General features: G+C 42.1%; 1 protein-coding gene and 1 long non-coding RNA gene across 6 annotated transcripts in view; both read left to right on the plus strand.

The window, feature by feature from the left end:
• LOC117772552 (RNA-binding protein Musashi homolog 2-like) overlaps positions 1–20,034 on the plus strand; it is a 163,535-nt gene that overhangs the window by 55,827 nt on the left and 87,674 nt on the right. For all 5 annotated transcript variants that reach the window (XM_034603791.1, XM_034603792.1, XM_034603793.1 and 2 more), the window contains exon 6: positions 15,084–15,176. In XM_034603791.1, coding sequence (XP_034459682.1) covers positions 15,084–15,176 — 93 coding nt within the window. The remainder of the gene's footprint in view (positions 1–15,083; positions 15,177–20,034) is intronic.
• LOC117772569 lies at positions 213–4,064 on the plus strand. Its single transcript, XR_004615796.1, has 3 exons — positions 213–361; positions 848–852; positions 4,054–4,064. It is a non-coding gene; the product is annotated as an uncharacterized LOC117772569 (long non-coding RNA).

Here is a 20,034-nt window from a genome sequence, read left to right on the forward strand (position 1 = left end):
GAAGTACTATTACGCCGGGTTCACACAGGACGCGGAAGCGCAGCCGCCTGGCGATTCACACAGGACGCGCATTTCTCCGCGCCGGTCATCCTGCGATTCCTCTCCGTGATCACACATACAGCTGATATTTGTCATGGGTAGTAAAACAGCATATACTTACTTGTGGCTCCAACATTAACTGCAACGGCGTCCCAACACTTATCTTTTTTGGCGTTGTCTTTATACAACATGTTCTGAGGATCATACAACTCCCTGTACTTCTCCACTTCAATTATCAACTTTATGTCATCCATCTTCAAGAATTTCTCCGCTGTTTGCTCCGTGCAATGTCGGGTGTCGGGGGTAAATGAGGTAGTCACAAGTGACTACGCAACCCTATAGCCACCCCCACCCCACCCCACCCCCTCTCTCTGTCTCTCTCTCTGTCTCTCTCTTTCTATCTATATGACTGTAGTGGATGGGCAGAGGGGGACATTTAATTATGTGATTGTGAAAATTGTGAAAATTAAAACTCCAGGACAACAGAAGGGGAATACAAAGTATGGGAATGCATATTTGATAATTTATGTCATATAAAATATGTCATTTATATCGTTTAAAATCATTTTTCAGTGTGTTTCCTGGCGCGATACGCTCGCGGCAAGCGGAAAAAATAGACTCGACGCCGAAACCACCCTTGGCGCTGCGCGGAGCATCGCAGCCTATGTGAACGGCACAATTGAGTAACAGGGGGGCGGAAAGGAGGCGCCAGGCTTTCCTTGGTGCGGCGCGCCGTGGCGCTGCGCTTCCGCGTCCTGTGTGAACCCGGCGTAAGATGTTCAATTTTGACACCGTATGATAATACAAGGTCAAGTGTGTGGTTACAACAATGAGTAGGTTGGTGTACACACTGACTGAAACCAATTGAGTCTAGTACTGAAATAAATGCTACGCTAAGGCTATCATTATTACTGTCAACATGAATATTAAAGTCACCAACAATACTAACTTTATCTGTTTTTAGGACTAGGTTTGATAAAAACTCAGGGAATTCCGTAAAAAATTCAGAATAAGCCCCAGGGGCACGGTAAACTACAGCAAATATGATTGGCTGTTGGTATTTCTTGGATTGGTGTGGAAGACTAAGAACAAGACATTCAAATGAGTTGTAGCTTAGTTTAAGTTTAGGATGAATTGATAGACTGGAGTTAAAAATAGCAGCAACTCCACCTCCTCGACCAAATTCTCAGGGAACGTTTGAATTTACATGACTGGGGGGAGTAGATTCATTTAGACTGACATATTCATCGGGATGCAGCCACGTCTCAGTGAGGGACAATAAATCAATTTTTTGATCTGAGACTAGTTCATTTTCTAAAATAGCCTTTGATGATAGTGATCTTATGTTTAAAAGTCCATATTTAAAAGTCTTTGTTTGTTGAGTTGTTGCAGAGGTTGTGTTAATTTGTATTAGTTTTTTGTGTAGAATTCGCCTTCTGTTAATGTTTGATTTAAACAAGTTAAACTCTCGTCTTCAGAAACTGAGAGCATCATGCAGGACTGTTTATCACAGACAGACTGGTTAGTGTTTAAACTGCAGCCACACTGGAAGATTCTACCATCAACATACAGGAGTACGCTGAATGTGTGACTGGGTACATTAGCACCTGTGTTGATAACATTGTGCCCACCATACAAGTCAGGAAGTTTCCAAACCAGAAGCCCTGGATTTACAGTCAGGTACGTCAAATGCTGCATGCTCGGCCACTTGCATTTCGATCAGGGAACAAGATGGAGTACAAAACAGCAAAGTACAGACTGGGGAAAACCATCAACGAGGCTAAAAAGCAGTACAAGGAGAAACTGGACGACAACTACACTACTGCTGATGCCGGGCGGATGTGGCTGGGCCTGCAACACATCACAGTATAAGGGCACCACCACAGAGATCACCAATTTCCCCATCACCCTGCCTGAACAGCTCAACCAATTCTACGCCCGCTTCGAGACCTCCAGCAGCGACACAATTCTCTTTCAGAATTGGAAATATAACATCAAACAGCGTTGTGATCAACACTTGTTCCCCACAGGGATGTGTTCTCAGCCCCATGCTCTACACACTGTTCACATACGACTGTGTCGCCTCTCACAAGGACAACACCATCCTGAAATTTACTGATGACACCACAGTCATTGAACTTATTACTGGCGGTGTGGAAACAGCATATAGAAGTGAGGTGGCAAGTCTTGTGACATGGTGTGAAGAGAACAATCTCCCCCTCAACACGGACGAGAGCAAGGAAATGATCGTTGACATGAGAAAGGAGAGGAGAACCCATCGGCCGCTGTTCATCCGTGGGCTTGAGGTGGAGAGGGTAAGCAGTTTCAAATTCCTGGGCGTCTACATCAGTGATGACCTCTCCCGGACACTAAACACCATCCAGCTGGTCAAGAAAGCACAACAGCGGCTGTACTTCCTGAGGAGGCAGAATAAATTTGGCATGTCACCAAAGATCCTCAGCAACTTCTACATCTGCATCATTGAGAGCATCTTGACCAGCTGCATCACCGTGTGGTACGGGAGCACCTCTGCAAGCGCCTGCAGAGTGTGGTAAAGACCGCTGAGAGGATCACCAGGACATCAATACCCTCTCTGCAGGACATCTACCACCGCAGAGTCCACAGAAGAGCCTGCTCCATTGTTATGGAATCCTTCCACTCCCAACACGGATTGTTCACACCTCTGCCCTCTGGTAGAAGGTACAGAAGTGTGAAATGCAAGAAGTCCAGACTGAGGTACAGCTTTCATCCAACTGCCATCAGACTGTTAAACACTCACTGGCCCTGACACCACCCTGGACTATACCTAAACTCACAGATCCTTCACTCTGCCCTGATATGATAATGATAATTACTGCATGTTTTGACAGACGACACAAAAAGCCAATGAGAATATCGCCGTGCCGAACCAATCATGAGGCTTGAATAAAGTTACAGTCAGGTTAGGTTGACGCACACAGCACAGAGTGTAGGAGGAGCAGCCTACAGCAGCACAGGTGCTAATGTTAGGGCTACTGCAGCCGTGCACACCAGTACGTCAGGAGTGGGAATGAGATAAAAGAGAAAATGACAACAAAGATTTTTAAAATGTTAACGAAAACAAGGACATTGTTGAAAAGAAGGGTCAGAGATATTCGGTAGTGTGGAGATATTTTGGCTATTTAAAGTCCGACAAGAAGCAGAGTAGCATGCACTGCAAATTAGTTTGAAATTTTAAATTTAGAAAGCATTTTTCCACAAAGACAGCAAATACCACCAATCTTTTTTCATCTGAAGCAGACATGACACAAAAAGTGATTTGATTTATTGTGATATTGATATCAACTGATATTTTATAAAGATTTTTTATTGCGATAAGATTGTTTTCCATATCACCCAGACCTACTTACAGGATAGTCACAATGGCTGTTCACTAGTTGAAGATCAGTTTTAGTAGGTGATGCAGTAGGTCATTTACCATAATTTTTGATTTCAAACAAAGAAAATACAGAGTCAGAGCCCAGACCTGACTCATTCCACAGCTCTCCTGGATTCTGCAACTATATTCTGTGGATTGGGCTCAGAGATACATTCGCACCAGCCTCTGTAGAGCCTTGACCACATTGGATGTGTGTGCAGAGTATGATGCTGCATTGCTAGTCTGCTGTGTCTCACATGTACCTGTTGCTCACACAGAGAGAGTGTCTACTACGGTGCTGCTATGTAGGGGTGGGGGATATAGCCTCAAAATTATATCACGATATTTCAAGGAATGATAGCGATAACGATATTTATGACGATATAGAAAAAAAATACTGAACAACGTTTTATCGGTGATTGCAGCTTGCAGGCAGCAGCATTTATTAGTGCAATCAAAATTAAGGCCATTTTCCATCCTTCTTTTCCTTCTTGCAACGTTAGCACCAGGTGTCCGATTGACCTGTTAGCAGCCCAGACCTGTGTGACGGCCTTTTCTTGTTCTAAAAGCTGCTGGATCATCTTTTGTCTTTCTGTGACCAGTTCTTGCTGAAGTAGGCCTATGTGCCCGCTGCCGCTTTCAATGAAGAATGTAAAGGGCCCATTCTAGGGTAAATAAAACAACAATTTGTATAATTTAGATGAAACACACTCGTGAAAACGTCACTAGGATTATTTTATATAAAATGTCTGTCAATAGATCCCTTTCACCTAAATCTTACACACTGGACCTTTAAGAAAACTTCCTTAAAGCACTCGCAATATTTTTGCTTGTGTGATCCTCGAGAAAGAAACTAATATCGGGGCAGGAGTTGTGCAGCTTCCAGTCGTCGTCGATGTAGTGCACGGTCAGGCCGGTTTCGTGGTTCGGCTCGACCACAGGTCCTTGGTTGAGTCAAAAAACTCCACCGACGATAGTGTAGCTGCTAGTTTGTCACGGTATGCTTCATACATCGCAGGCAAGGATATGTATCCGCATCAGTAATTTCCATCCACCATTTGCTCTTCCTGTCATATGGAGAGCCACTAGCGAGAGCAACTAGCGATGCTCGGTTGAGTCGTTTGTTTACTTTTGGGCCACACATCACCAGCTGCTCGTGTCTCCTGCTCGCATGCCTTCATAGCCTTGTTGTACTCAACGGTGTGTTTTCGCTTCAAGTTGTGAAAAAAGTTTGTTGTGTTTTCACCTTTAGCAGTAACAGTTTTCTTGTTTTTTTTATAGCTCCTCTTTTATAGCTCCTCTTTAGGGAAATCTTCATCGGAGGCTGACACACTGCTCTTGCTCTGAGACATGTTTGGGCTTGTGACGTTGTTGTGCGCGCTATATGCACGTTCATAGCGTAGCTACAGTATATCAATATGACACTTTTTTATCATGTAAAAATATATACCGGTATTATCGTGGATGGTATGATATGGCACAGCCCTAGTACTATGTGAGGTTTCTGGTCTGATTACTGAATTTCCTTGAATGAAAGTAGCTTATGGACTCAACTAAATACCAGGAATCTAAGGTATGAAGCCATGCATCATCCGATCATGCCATAATAATAATAAAACCCTATTAAGACAAATGAATGGATTCAGTCAACAGAAACACAAGAGTGCTCCTACCTTGAAACAGGTACAGTAATGTTGCAAATATATATGTGTGTGACATATTTGACAGATAGACATTAAAACTGTGAAATACAAGGCCGTAGTCATGAAGTGAACATTGGGGGGGACCAAAATCTCACAACTCCTTATTAACAGACAAAATGATTTTTTATGTATTTTGTTATTTAAAACAATGTTTAATACCGTATTGTAAGTCTAATGTGTGCTTGGTAATATAAACATGTTTATGTGTATATAACTTTATATATTATTTTGTATATTTTTTTAAATACAATTACATAAGTTTATCAAATTATATAAAATATTTTAAATTAGCATCTATACATTAGACTTAAGACATAAGACAGCAAACACATGACACAATGTTTAATATTTTATTTTATTATTTTTTGGTATTACATTTTTTTTGATCCTACACTAACCTTCTCTTCAGTCATATTTTCTCTTCCTCTCCACTCTACTCTTCTCCTCTCCTCTCTCTTCTCCAGTCACTCTTTTTGCTTGTCATCATAGCATAACAGTTTTATTATTATTATTCGACCAGTTTACAATTCAGTTTATTGGGGGGGACAATTTGACCATATTTAAACATTGGGGGGAAAGTGTCTATTATGACTACTGCTCTGGTGAAATATCATGTTCACTGTCTATTTTGCTGTGAATGCACACTGCAAATGGAGAAAATAGACAAGACCCCGACTCAGTACAAGAGCTTTGCAGCTCAGTGGGACTGCTCTAACAAGATAAGTAAGATGTTCCATGTGTGGCTCAGGCATAACACCATGTCTGAGCTGAAGCAGGTCTGTAAGAAGAATGACACTCATCCTGAACTTTGTGCTGAAGGGAGGTTTATCCAGTCATGATCACTGTACATTGACAAATCTGATTGTCCAGTTGCCCGATTGCTCTGAGCACAATTAGAAGCTGCAGCAAATTGGTTTCCCAACTTGATTAGGAAGAATGAGACTAGAGTTGTAAAAACTTTAGATGGAGCTTTGGTGATAATGTGAAATGATCCAACCACCACATCTGTCTTCAGCACTGTCAGTTAAATAACTTTTACATCAAATAATTTACATGTGGAGGTGATAGTGGCAAAGTTCTCTTTATAATCCAGTATCAGAGCTCTGATTAAGTTTTAGTCATGATTACAAACACCCCAGGCCCTTGTATTGGGTCTTGGTCACAATTTAGTTCATAGATTTGCTCTGTTAGCTTGTGGATTGTGCAAGTGGACTTTACGCCTCCAGACAAACAATGATCTGCAGAGAAAAACATGTCAAAGTGTCTCTTGAGAGACTAGCCATCAGCATTTTTAGTCCTGAGGTCGCTGCAGCTATTTGCTACCCCCTGTAAGATGTGGACAAAATATAGGGAGTCTCCCTTCTTGGGTTAATGGAAATGTCACTTTACATTTCATCTTTGTGGTTGTTTTCTTTTTTATCATTAACATGCTGAGAGGCTTTCTTTACCTGCAATGGCTCATTCCTATGCCATACATGTGCCACATCTCTGGAGACCTATGCATTATCACTAAGGGACAGATAAGCATAACGTGGCCTGGAGGTGGTTGGGCTGAACCCGCCTCTCTGCTCAATGACAGACTATCTTTTCTTCTTGCGCCTGATGCTCTGTGAAAATGGTCCACCTGTTCCCCTCGTATTGTAGTCAGCCTTTTATCTGCACCTCACAGCCTGAGCAGCCAGCATTTGAGGTGTGTGTGTGGATGTGCGGGGGGGGGGACGAAATCCTTCCCCACCTAATCTCCTCTCTCACCATAATATCCTGCCTCCTCATCAGAGTCCAATGTCTCACCGGAATAACAGTGTTTGCATCACAGCCTGGTGCTGTGTGCACTTACCATTTCTACACCTGACTCTTGGGGACACCTTCTACATTCATGGACACACTGTGAGAATTTAAAGGAATAGTTCACCGAAAAATTAAAATTCACTCATTATCTACTCACCACTATGCCGATGGAGTGGGGGGAAATGTTTTGAGTCCATAAAACACTTTAAGAGTCTCAGGGGTAAATAGTGTTGCAGCCAAATCCAATACAATTGATGTAACTGTTGACTCTTTCTTCAAACGTAAAAAAAAGAGAAGAAAAAACAGGAAAAACCCAACAGAAAATGGCTCCATACTGCTCCTATGGTGTCATCCAAGTGTCCATAAGCCCCGACATTCAAATTAGAGTCAAAACGGCGTCATGTACACCATGTTTTTAGTCTAAAAGTCTCCTACCGGAAGAAGCGATGCTAGTGGAAGTAGCGATGCTAATTAACGTCGAGGAGGATATAAGACGACATTTAGGCTTAAAACATGTTTGAACGTCAGGGCTTCCGGACACAGGGATGACACCACAGGAGCAGTATGGAGGGATGTTATGGTTTTTTTTCTGTTGTCTTTTGACGTTTGAAAAAGTTATCACTAGTTATTTCAATTGTATTGGATTTGGCTGCAACATTGTTTACCCCTGAAACTCCTTAAGTGTTTTGTGGAATCAACCCCTTACCCACCCCTCCATCGGCATAGTGGTGAGTAGATAATGAGTGAATTTTAATTTTGTTATTTACTTAAAAGCTCCACAAATCTTAAAGGGGACATATCATGCAAATTCCACTTTGTTAGTGCTTCTACAGGTTAATGTCGGTATCTGGCTCATGTCTACCAACCCAAAAACTCTGGGAAATAAACACTCGCGCATTTTGTTATAGTTCCTCTAAGTCAGAAACGTCATGCTTGAGTGACTCGATTGAGCTTCCTGGGTTTTGTGTCGTAACAAGGAACTGGAAGTCTCCCTACATGGCCTTGGCCCACCCCCCCCGTCCCCCCACACTCGTTACGCCGGGTTTACACCGGAGGCAGCGAGGCTGCGAGGCAGCACAGCGCCGTTCCCAAGCACGCAGCAGCCTGGCTGTTCACACGGGACGAGCATTTCTCCGCTGGTCAGCCCGCGATTCACTCACATGTGGCATTTGTCTGGATCGTTGGGACTGGGAGGCTGCAGCAGTTGCTCGGGCGCGACCGCTCGCTCTCCCATGCGTGAGCTGGAATTTGTGTCAGCGCCACACAGCCAGCAGTGTGGAAGACTTCCGCAGTGTTCAGCACTACTGTAACACCGGCCAAACACACAGAGCCCCCCCCACTCGGTACGCCGGGTTAACACCGGATGCGGAAGCGCCGCAGCGAGGCAGCGCAGCGCCGTTCTCAAGCGCGCAGCCGCCTGGCTGTTCACACGGGACGAGCATTTCTCCGCGCTGGTCAGCCCCATAGACTGTATATATAAGGTCAGCCCGCGATTCTGCTTTCTCCGCTTGTTGTTGTACCCGTTGAATGTCGGGGTTCGGGGGTAAATGATGGTCTTCATAGCCCCCCCCCCCCACCCCTCTCTTTCTCTCTCTGTCTGTCTGCTTGTGTGCTTGTAGTGGATGGGCAGAGGGGGACATTTAATTATGTGATTGGGAAAATTAAAACTCCAGGACAACAGAAGGGGAATACAAAGTATGGGATGCATATTTGATCATTTATATCATATAAAATATGTAATTAATATCGTTTAAAATCATGGGGGGAGAGGGGGGAGGGGGGAGCTGGCTCATTAGCATTTAAAGGAACAGGCACTCAAAACAGGTCACTCTGTGGAGGGCTGTTTTATACAGGGTAAAAAGGGTGCTGTTTGAAATGATCCTTGTGGTATTTTGACCAAAGTATGTTACAGACATTTCATTAAGACCCCAAGGAACCATATCAACTTGTGGTAAAATGGGCACGCTGTCCCCTTTAATACACACTTGGGAGGTGACACTGTCAGCTGTGAGAGCTCAAAAACCTTCGCCTTTGTTGCAATACCAAGCAGCCCCACCTGGCAAATGGCAGAACATCAGCATTTTCCTACATGAACCTGTAGTATCAGCAATGCATTCCAGTCTGTTGGCTGTGTTTTTGTTTTAAACCTGCTCCTAGAGGAGTTAGCAGATGTTGACGCTTTGGTAATACATTCAGTGTCTGCTGCAGATTTGTGAAAGATCTCCCCAGCCTTTCCAAATCCTAGTTTTGTGTAATGTGCATGCATATCCTCAGTGGCAGTTGCCACTAAAATAGCACCAGAGAAGGACTGGAATAGTTCAGAACCATAATTTAAGTTTGAGCAACGTTGCAACACCACTGAAAAGCTCTGGCTGATCTTCAGTGGATTTTTTAAACTAATCTAACTTTGCACTTGTAAGGTCTAATGATAATGCTTGCGGCTGTGTCTGAGGGGTAGAGCGGTCGTCCTCCAACCTGAAGGTCGGCAGTTTGATCCCCAGTCTTCCCATCTGCAAGTGTCCTTGGGCAAGATGCTGAACCCCGAATTGCCCCTCATAGAACAACAAAGTGCTGCTAATAGATGCACTGTATGTGTGTGAATGGGTGAATATAAAACTGTACTGTAAAGAGCTTTGAGTGGTCATCAAGACTAGAAAAGCGCTATATAAATACAAAACCATTTTATGTAAATTGGTCCAGAACACTTTAACTCAGCAAATGTCATATTGGCTGAATGTGATATATTGGAAATATTTCTGCTCCCCATACATACATAACTCATTTTTAATTAATTTAATAACTCTAGTGACTCTTAACTTTTTGTCGAACACCACATATATGCTCCCATAATAAGAAAGAATAATGCTCCTATGCTGCTTCATTTGGAGTACTTTAAGAACAAACCAAACATTTTCAGCCTTGAACTAAGAATAGCGGATTGAAGTTCAAATCTATGCAGAACATTCGTAAGAAAAGGGTTGGAATTAGATCCTTTTTAGTACAGCAATAAAACAAAAAACAAACTTTGCCCCTGGACATTCAATTGGTTGACATTGCTCTCTGCTGTGCTGTTACTGTAGCATGCACTGCTATTGGCTATCGGCTTCATTAATCACTTGAAGACCGGGACACTTTGTCATGGTGTTGTCTTCTGAGTGTTTATTTTCCGCCTCTTTATGAAGAGTGTTTTCAGTTTAATTATTACCTCCTTGTGTTTCATGTTTATCCCTGTGTTTATGTTTGTTTATGAGTTGTTTCTGTGTCTCAGGTTTTCCCACTCCCTGTGTTCTGTTTCCTGTTTCATTTTGTAGTTTCTGCTCCTAGTGTGTTTTCTTTCTTCACATCCTGTCTTTGTGATTGTCTGCACCAGTCCTCATGTGTTCCACCTGTGTTCAATTGCCCCTGCCTTCCCTGTGTGTATACAAGTCTCTGTGCTTCTCGTTGTCGTAATGCTTCATCTCCTGTGCTCGTGTCCCCTCCTTCTTCTCGTCTCTTGTATGCTTGTAGTGTTTTCCCCTGTGTGCTCTTTGTTTTTTCAGTTTTTACTTTTTGAGAGTTTCTGTTTGTTGTTTTCGCCTGTTAAGACATTTCCATTAAAAGGACATTTTTGTTTTAAAACTCTGCCTCTGCATCCTGGGTCCACCTGCTCAACCAAATCCCCAACACACTTGCCCAGAGCCAAAGATATTATCCTGTCTAGCTGTGTAGATGTCTCCCTCATATGCAGTAAAATTGCCTCAAAATGCACTCAAGAAGGAAACTTTTATTCCCATCATAAGGCTTCATTTTTATTATTGAGTGTTTCAGAAGTTGGAAAATCATTTGACATTGACACATGTTTGAGAGGTTCATGGATATAAGTGACACCACAAACATTGACCTGAAGGTCTGAAATTTCATACAGGTGTGTATGACAGCCCCTTGGCTGACCCCATTTTGTTTTTTGTTGTGGTAGTTTGTTACATTTGTTACAGCAAATTGACTGATATCGTCCTTTTGTTTTTTGTTTTATTCACTTCTTATCATTCTCTCATAAAGACACTACACATATACTGGCATTGTCAAGTTTTCTCTTAAATAGGCTTTGAAGTGGACACAGAACTCAGAAACTGGTTTTATCAACAAAATAAAGATAATGTGAATTTGTGTAGTAGTTGTTATGGAGGTTTTTTGGAAGCTGGTGAAAGGAGAACTCAGGCAGCTGCTGATGTCTTATGCAGAAAATTTTAATGTAGACTTGATGCATCAAGGAGACCAGAAGGTGGAACAATATACAAACACTAACAGAGTAACATGAGCAATTGTCACCCCCATTTCTGAAGATGTCTCCCACAGCATCCCCATATATCTTCCTCTACTTGCGTCACCCATTCTAACAGCACATCCATAATTGGCTAGAATTGCTGTGACTCTCTATGTTACATGTAGGTGTTCGCATCCTATTGGATAGTTAAGTCTAAAGTATGCATAACTAAATCACATTGTGTCCTTACGTCTTGCCACTGGTGAAATACACCAAAGAGTTAAAGTTGGTGAGAGTTGAAGTTGGTGCCTCTCTCGCTGAAGCATCTGAGTTAGATATGACAGTCCCTCAGCGCAGACACTACAATGCACTGCTGGTTGGCCCTTTATCTATAACCTGACCTTGGGCACTGCTAAGAGAGAGAAGGGAGTGTGGAATTAGACAGGCACTATTCTCTTCATGATGTACAGATGTAATGTAATATACATTATATCCATAATATATAGTGGCATATACAGTAATGTGTGAGGATGGTCAAAAATTCCTTAACAGTAGTCTGCATTTCCTGGCTGCAAAATCTGCATTCTGCATTGATGCTGATGACAGCAAGACCACCACTCTGCTGCAGAACCGCAGCTGACATGCTGCCAGTGTGAACAACAGACAACCGTGACATGCAAGAGAACCGCGGCGCTGCCATTCCGAGGCGCAAACGACTGGACATGATTGTCAAGAAGGCTGATTCAGTGTTTTGCAATGATAGCTTGGAGGTGGTGGAGAGGTGCACAATGACTAATGTCTAAAGCAATCCTGAACAACATTTCAACCACCCTCTGTAGAGCACCCTGGCTGACCAGAGATGCAGCAGCAGTGGGAGGCTAATATTGCTGCGCTGCAGGTCAGAATCGTTTAGGAGGTCCTTTTATTCCCATGGCCATCAGGCTTTTAACACCTCAAACAATGGTAGAATCCCCTTCATAGATCTGTAGAGGAGGTGAACATGGATACACGGTGGGAGCTAGCAATCTGATTTACATCACAGAATATGTTCAGGGTGTTCCTAATAGTCCTCCTTAGTTAAAGATGCGTTTAGTAAATTTTCAGATTCTTAAAAATTGTGTTCAGTCCATTTTGTGGCCAGATAATTTGTTATGAGAAGATTTTTCTTGAACACAAGAGAAGACACAGACAATACTATAACATATCAGCCTTGTTAAGTTGATTAGAGGATAATTCTCTGGCATGTATGGGAGTTTGTGGGAGAAAAGTATTAGTAGTAAACAACAGAAGCTATGCCCAGCCATGAAGAGACACATTTGCACTCCTTGTCAGCCCACTCACCTAACATTTGCTAGCTGACTGTACAGGATCGTCCCTGGAGATGTGACGTTGACCTGTTTGACCTGATTTGAGGAAATTCAGTTATTATTATGAAAGGATTCATACTATTGTAATAACTGGAATTGGATTAGATTACTTGGATTAATGCAGATGTGCTGCAGATAATTATATGACTGGAACCCAAAGCAGTCAATGGTGAGTTGGTATCCTTTTCCTGCATCGTTGTTAGTTGCCTAGTGGCAGATTATTAATTGACAATTTAATGGGTCACACTAGTCTTGCCATTCGTGATATGGCAATATGTGGGACATGACTATCACGTACTTTTCCAGCTCTATGGTTTTGTTCTGCAATTCCAGAAGCTTACATTTTTTCAATATCAGTTATTTTTAATTAAGTGGCTATAAAACTACTGGAATAGACTGTACCAGCTCTCCTTGGAAGGATAAAGAAATCTATGCTTGCTGCAAATGTAGATGAACGTGCATGTAAATCTGGTATTTGGTGCAAGTGTGACACCTCAGCTTTTGTCTCCCATGGATTGCTTTGCATATGTTTACCTTTAACCTTTAGCCATGTAATATGGACATCTAAAATTATGACAGAAAAATAGGTGACTCATAAGAGGTCCTCTTAAAGTCAGGTCTATACACTGACAGTCATTGTGCTGGCAATTAGGTCAGCGTTGCAGAAAGCTTGGCATATATTTGTCCATTGGTGAATGTGATATACTGCGTGGCCTGTTTCAGTGTAGAGGACTTTTATGCATTCCCTCATGTCACTTACACACTGCTAATTCTGGAGTTGGCTGTTTGTTATAGCTGCAGTCATGACAGCAGCAGTGGCTATCCTCATCATTAAGATAAATGGTGTCTGGCTCCAGCACTGGTATTAACCACCAAATTAAGTAATAATGTTGAAAAATGACCATAAAATTGCCATAATTCCCTGCAGAAGCCATGAAAGACAGAAAATGTGTGGTGTTCCCTCCAATACTGTCCATACCAAAAGGTTCTAACCAATTCCTGGGTCTACTATTTTTAACTTTGTGTTTTTCCCTGTTCTCTTCATCCCACACATGCAGAAGGTAGTACAGAGTTTTACTGATTTAGAGTTTATTGATTTCTCTGACTGCAACAGTCAGCGAAATCAACAGGTTCTCCTGTTATGTAGATCCTAATTGGAATCTATCAGGCCAGGTCTAATATACATGGCATGTATGTTGTCTTTAAACACAAAAAGTGTTCATATTTTTCCACTTGGACTGAAATGTTCTGAAGTTTTGGAATGGAGATTGGTTTATCAATCAATAAATCAATCAAATTGTATATTCTCATAGGGATTAACAAGGTGACACATCCTCTGTCATTAACACTCAACAAGAGTAAGGGAAAAAAAGAAAAAACTATTAACAGGGGGAAAAAACGTATTAACCTTAGAGGGATCCCTCTCCCAGGACGGACAGATGCCGCGTGTAGAGGTGACTCTGTCTGTGACTTCACTGTTGGTTTCTAAAGAGTGAATTTGAGGCTCAGTGGGCGTTTCATCCGGCGCCATCTTGCCGGTGCCTGACTCCTCGCAGTTGTTGGCCATCCCAAATATGGGAAGAGAGGAGGAGCGCGAGTGGAGCTGAGGTGCTCTGAATGAAGACTGACAGCTGAGCCACGCCCACAGAGCTCAACGATACCTGGTTAGCTCAGGCTAAGGAGCTAGGAAAACACAAAAGTATAACATTATTGTAGAGGAAGTGTTACTTATAAACAAAGTTTGTGTCCTTATATTCTGTGGATATTCAACTATGTATTTGAATATGGTTTTGGATTAAACCGTGTACTACTAAGACAATGAATGTGCAGTATGTAGTTCTTCCACATTAAAATCATTGCATATACAATGTTATGTATTATGTGCAAGACTTTGCTTTGATTGTTTGTAAGTTATGAAAACAGGTCTGTACCTGGAGTCATTGCTGAAGTGATGACTCTCAGTGTTCAGTCTGGTTGAAGTCCAGTTCTGTCTCCTCAAGTTGGACATCTACGGATGCAGGCTGTCTGAGTCACCTTCGAGGAAAACATATAAATATGTAGAGAACATGTGTCAGTTGAACTTCTTCACAGACTTTTATATGCTAACATATAAACATGTAGAGTCATACATGTGTCAGTTGAACTTCCTTACAGACTTTTACATGCTAAAGTTTATTTCTTTAAATTCATCAGATCATAATCAGTTCACTTCAGCTTAGGAAATAGGTGAACATCAGCCTCAGGTTCTCTCTGTGACTGTCTATTCTAGGTCTGTTTTAGATTAACAATGTAAAAACTAAAAGTAGCTGACTAGTTTAGTTTTCACTGTAACACGTTACAACACATCACAACCAATACTCTGAATAAAGTGTTTCAACGTTATGCTACTTTAAACAACTGCTCTTAAATTGCAGATATGCATGTGTATATCGAAGCACCATTATCCATGATGAAGAAGTAGAGACAACGCTTAATAAGTTTTACTTTGTTCTGTGAAATGTTGCTAACCTCCTTCCGTCTCTTTCTCTCTGTCTTCCTCCTCCCAGATGGTCACAAGAACAAAGAAAATATTTGTAGGAGGATTGTCAGCCAACACAGTAATTGAAGATATGAAGCAGTATTTTGAACAGTTTGGGAAGGTAAGACTTTTTGGAGGATTTCCTCTTATGGCTTTCTCTGTGTTGTCTTGTGTTTTAGGGTTCAGAGCTATTTGAGTTAACTGCTGCTGTCTGAGCTCTGAAACAGCCTGCTGCTTGTTATCTTGTAAATTAGATTTCCCTGTGATGTTGTGGCAACATTGTGTAAACTCAGCAAAGATGTCAGGAAAATGAACCAGGATACCAGTCAGATGAGATATGCAGATTCTGTCCTTTGGAGAATTATGCCATCAGGTTGTCCAGCAGTCAGACGAAAAGAAGCATATAATTTTTATCATGTTTAAGGTAGCATCGCACAATAACTTGACACGATAGGAAACTGCCAAACTCAATAGAAAGTGAACAAAGTATGTTGTATGTGCCTGTGTAAGTCAGTCCATCTGTACCTCTATTCTCTCATTTTCTCTTTGTCTGTTTGTGTGTCGCTGCACACTGTTACACTCTGTAACAGCATTGTGCAACAACAAGTAAACAAATCACACAGTAACTGAGGCCTCTTCTTTGTGAGGGGTGGCATTCATATATCAGTAATTTACACAATTAATAATGTACGCTAATGGGTGGGGCTAGGATGATCATTACAGTCGTTGGATAGGCAATACTTTATATCAATAAGGTCCTCTAAAGTCATGGAGTTGTGTGTGTGTGAGAGAGAGAGATTATCTTTTTGTCATGTAGCTACAGTATGATTATTTGTAAAATTGTCGTGATGAACCATGTTGTTTCTGGTGCTTTAAAGGGGACAGCGTGCCCATTTTACCACAAGTTGATATGGTTCCTTGGGGTCTTAATGAAATGTCTGTAACATACTTTGGTCAAAATACCACAAGGATCATTTCAAACAGCACCCTTTTTACCCTGTATAAAACAGCCCTCCACAGAGTGACCTGTTTTGAGTGCCTGTTCCTTTAAATGCTAATGAGCCAGCTCCCCCCTCCCCCCTCTCCCCCCATGATTTTAAACGATATAAATTACATATTTTATATGATATAAATTATCAAATATGCATCCCATACTTTGTATTCCCCTTCTGTTGTCCTGGAGTTTTAATTTTCCCAATCACATAATTAAATGTCCCCCTCTGCCCATCCACTACAAGCACACAAGCAGACAGACAGAGAGAGAAAGAGAGGGGTGGGGGGGGGTGGGCTATGAAGACCATCATTTACCCCCGAACCCCGACATTCAACGGGTACAACAACAAGCGGAGAAAGCAGAATCGCGGGCTGACCTTATATATACAGTCTATGGGGCTGACCAGCGCGGAGAAATGCTCGTCCCGTGTGAACAGCCAGGCGGCTGCGCGCTTGAGAACGGCGCTGCGCTGCCTCGCAGCGGCGCTTCCGCGTCCGGTGTAAACCCGGTGTAACGAGTGGGGGGGCTCTGTGTGTTTGTGCCAGTGTTACAGTAGTGCTGAACACTGCGGAAGTCTTCCACACTGCTGGCTGTGTGGCGCTGACACAAATTCCAGCTCACGCACGGGAGAGCGAGCGGTCGCTCCCGAGCAGCTGCTGCAGCCTCCCAGTCCCAACGATCCAGACAAATGCCACATGTGAGTGAATCGCGGGCTGACCAGCGCGGAGAAATGCTCGTCCCGTGTGAACAGCCAGGCGGCTGCGTGCTTGGGAACCTCGCTGCCTCCGGTGTAAACCCGGCGTAACGAGTGCAAAATACAGCAAAGATGACCAAAAACAATGATCAGGAAAATACAGAAAAAACTGTCATGTGCTGCTTGTGCTGCTCGTTTCACCACCACAAAAACAGGACTCAAAGGTAAATACAGGAGAAAACTTATTAACCCTCTTATAGCTGGACTGAGGTCGGTTATTTAACCTGGCTGCCTGCCAAAACCCCAAAATAGTGGGACAGTAATTACAACGAGCGACTGGAGGGCTGAGGTGTCAGAAGGATAATCAAATAGACACTGTGCTCTGCTCTGTCCTTTGCCTGTTTCACCGCTCTACTGCTTGCATCACCTTGCAGAGGTTCATACCCTTTGTATAGGAAACACATTTATTGTTACACTGAAAGATGTGTGACCATAGGATGTGTGACAAGGTTTTACAGCAGTATTTCATCGAGTGCTTAATGAATACCAGATATTCTCTCTCTTTGTCATCAGTGCAGCAGCTCCCTGACAGTTTAGTACATGTATTTTGTTGTCCACTGAAGAGAGTACTTGGTTGATTTATATGAAGTCATGCTCTGAAGCGGTTGTGAAGTCAGATTGTCTGTCCTTTCTTTAATTATTTATCCTCCTACTGTCCGTAAGGGTCCACTGATAAAAAGAATCAAAAGGGTTTTTCATCAAAGTATTTTGCATATTTTGCTCAACAAGCAACACCTCTTCATATCTCAGTAAATAAATGACTAATCTTTTACCTAAGATGGACCATGTCTGAGCTTATATTACAGATGCACCATTTGATCTGTGGAGTTTTTACAAAAATCCCTTCACCTACCATCAGCTTACATCTCCATCGTACTGTTGGAGATGTAAGTCTCTCAACCACCCATTCATATTGGTCTGCTGCATCAAAGCATTTAGAGTACTGATGGGGAGGAGGTTTCTCAGACCTTAACTTCCTGGGTTTCTGTCAGTTTGATGTTGGTATTCACTGCTGTTCCCTAACATTTTAAATAATTTGGACACATTTCATTCTCCATGTACCAGGCCATTTAGGTGCTGCTGTCATGCTTCTAGCACATTTCAGTAAATGGTTTCATCACAAGATGAAGTGGAACCAGGGAACAGAGAATTGGAAAAAAAAACATACAACCTGTGGTTGAGTTGTACAATTGAATTTATGCCGCCTATGATTGTAGGCTTGTAAGATTTACCTAAATATTTTTCAGATCAATCATACTAATAAAGACATATGGTGATATATATTTGAAAAGATCTGCTCACATCAATAGTTTGCCCCAAACAAAGATGCAAACGTCAGTGCATGTCTCCTCAGAATGTGAAAATCGACAGGATGTTCATAGAGTTAATAGAGCAGAGGGAGGATGCTGTACCGAGCTTTGAGCTTGTTGTTGCTTTGCAGACTAATGATTTTTTTTGTCCTGTGTCAAGCACATCTGCCGATTCCACATTAAATGGCTTAGCAAAGTGTGTGTGTGTGTGTGCGCATATTGGCAGACATCCTCTTTTGCAAGAACCTGTCTTGTCTTTTGTCCCGTGTTTATAAACTGTCCCTTGACTAATGGTTTTGTGTGGATATTCACACACTCTTTTTGAAATAGTTTAATGTTAATGACAATCCTCTGGTATGCAAAATGAAATTTGCCAATTTTTTGAGATATAAAAAGCCTAATTGGTCAATCGGTTAGATATTTATATGAATGTTCCAAAGCAATGACACCTATCTACAGGCTACAACATGATCACAGCCCATAGACTTAATTGGACTAAGACCATCTTAGCCTTTATTATTATTAGAAATTATATTGTATATGACAATGCTATGCATTGAAATATCTCACTTTGTGAAACATTACATGTTTTTGTTTTATACAATATCCAAATGCTACATTATTAATATCTAAGTATAAATAAGTTGCCAATGAAAAGTGTGATTAGTAGTGTTGTGATGCACGATGCTAATTTACAAAACATCTATTTTACTAAACATCTACGGACTTACTCATTATCTCCTGTCTTATCTTGGGGCGGCTGTGGCTGAGGGGTAGAGCGGTCGCCCTCCAACCCGATCCCCAGTCTTCCCTATCTGCATGCCGAATTTCCCCATCAAAGTGCTGCTAATAGATGCACTGTATGTGTGTGAATGGGTGAATATAAAACTGTACTGTAAAGAGCTTTGAGTGGTCATCAAGACTAGAAAAGCGCTAGATAAATACAAAACCATTTATTTAGTAACAGGTGGAAAAATCACAGAAGTAAGCTGATGACACGTTATCAAGTAAGGTATATATCTATATATAGATATCAAAATATAGATATTGATATATATATAGATATATATCCTATTATCAGGACCAATGGTCTTGATGGGGGGCGAAACCTGATTCGTCATCATTCGTTTATGTCAGGACTACTTTCATCAAAAGTAACTTAATTTTAATTATAACAGTAAGTTATATTTGGCGGTAAAGCTCTTTGCAGAGCTGTACATCGTTGTTATGCTTGTTGCTGTTAGGGTTTGTTTCTAGTTGGACCCCAAAGCAGAGACTTGAAAACCAGATCGTAACGAAGGCAGAGTTTATGGTTCAATAGGCAGAGAAAAGCAGGCTGTGGAGGCAGGGTGCTGGCTGGCTGGAACTCTCCACGGGATGACACGGAACACCAGGAACGGGAAAAACACTGCACGGAAAACAAAACGCCGGCGAGCAGCAAGGCACACGGGAGGTCTGGGTAACATGGAGGGAAAATCACAGATTAGTAACTGTCAAACAAAAAGACAAGGAACCGAGAGAATCACATGCGAATACGCTACCGAACGAGACGGAATTATCTGGCAGCGTAGTGGAGTCCAGACCAGGCTTTTATTGAGAGGTTGATGAGATGAGTGAGAACAGGTGTGCCTTGTCTGCTGCAGCGGGGAAGCCAGCCACACCCCCTGCCACACACGACCTGCAGGGGAAGAACAGAAAGGGGAGGGGGAGAGAGAGAGAACACCAAATACAACCAAACACAGAATCATCACAGTTGCTCTCTTATCACACCAGCCTTACGTAATTACTGATGGTTTATGCCCTTGCCTCAATATCCTGAAGATGAATTGGCCTGAAACGGTGCTCCTAATAATGCTCATCAATTACATTTAACAATTTGGCAGATTTTATCCAAAGTGACTTACAACTGGGTGACAGCAAA

The sequence above is a fragment of the Hippoglossus hippoglossus genome, chromosome 13 (assembly GCF_009819705.1).
Source record: "Hippoglossus hippoglossus isolate fHipHip1 chromosome 13, fHipHip1.pri, whole genome shotgun sequence".
NCBI classification, from domain to species: Eukaryota; Metazoa; Chordata; class Actinopteri; order Pleuronectiformes; family Pleuronectidae; genus Hippoglossus; species Hippoglossus hippoglossus.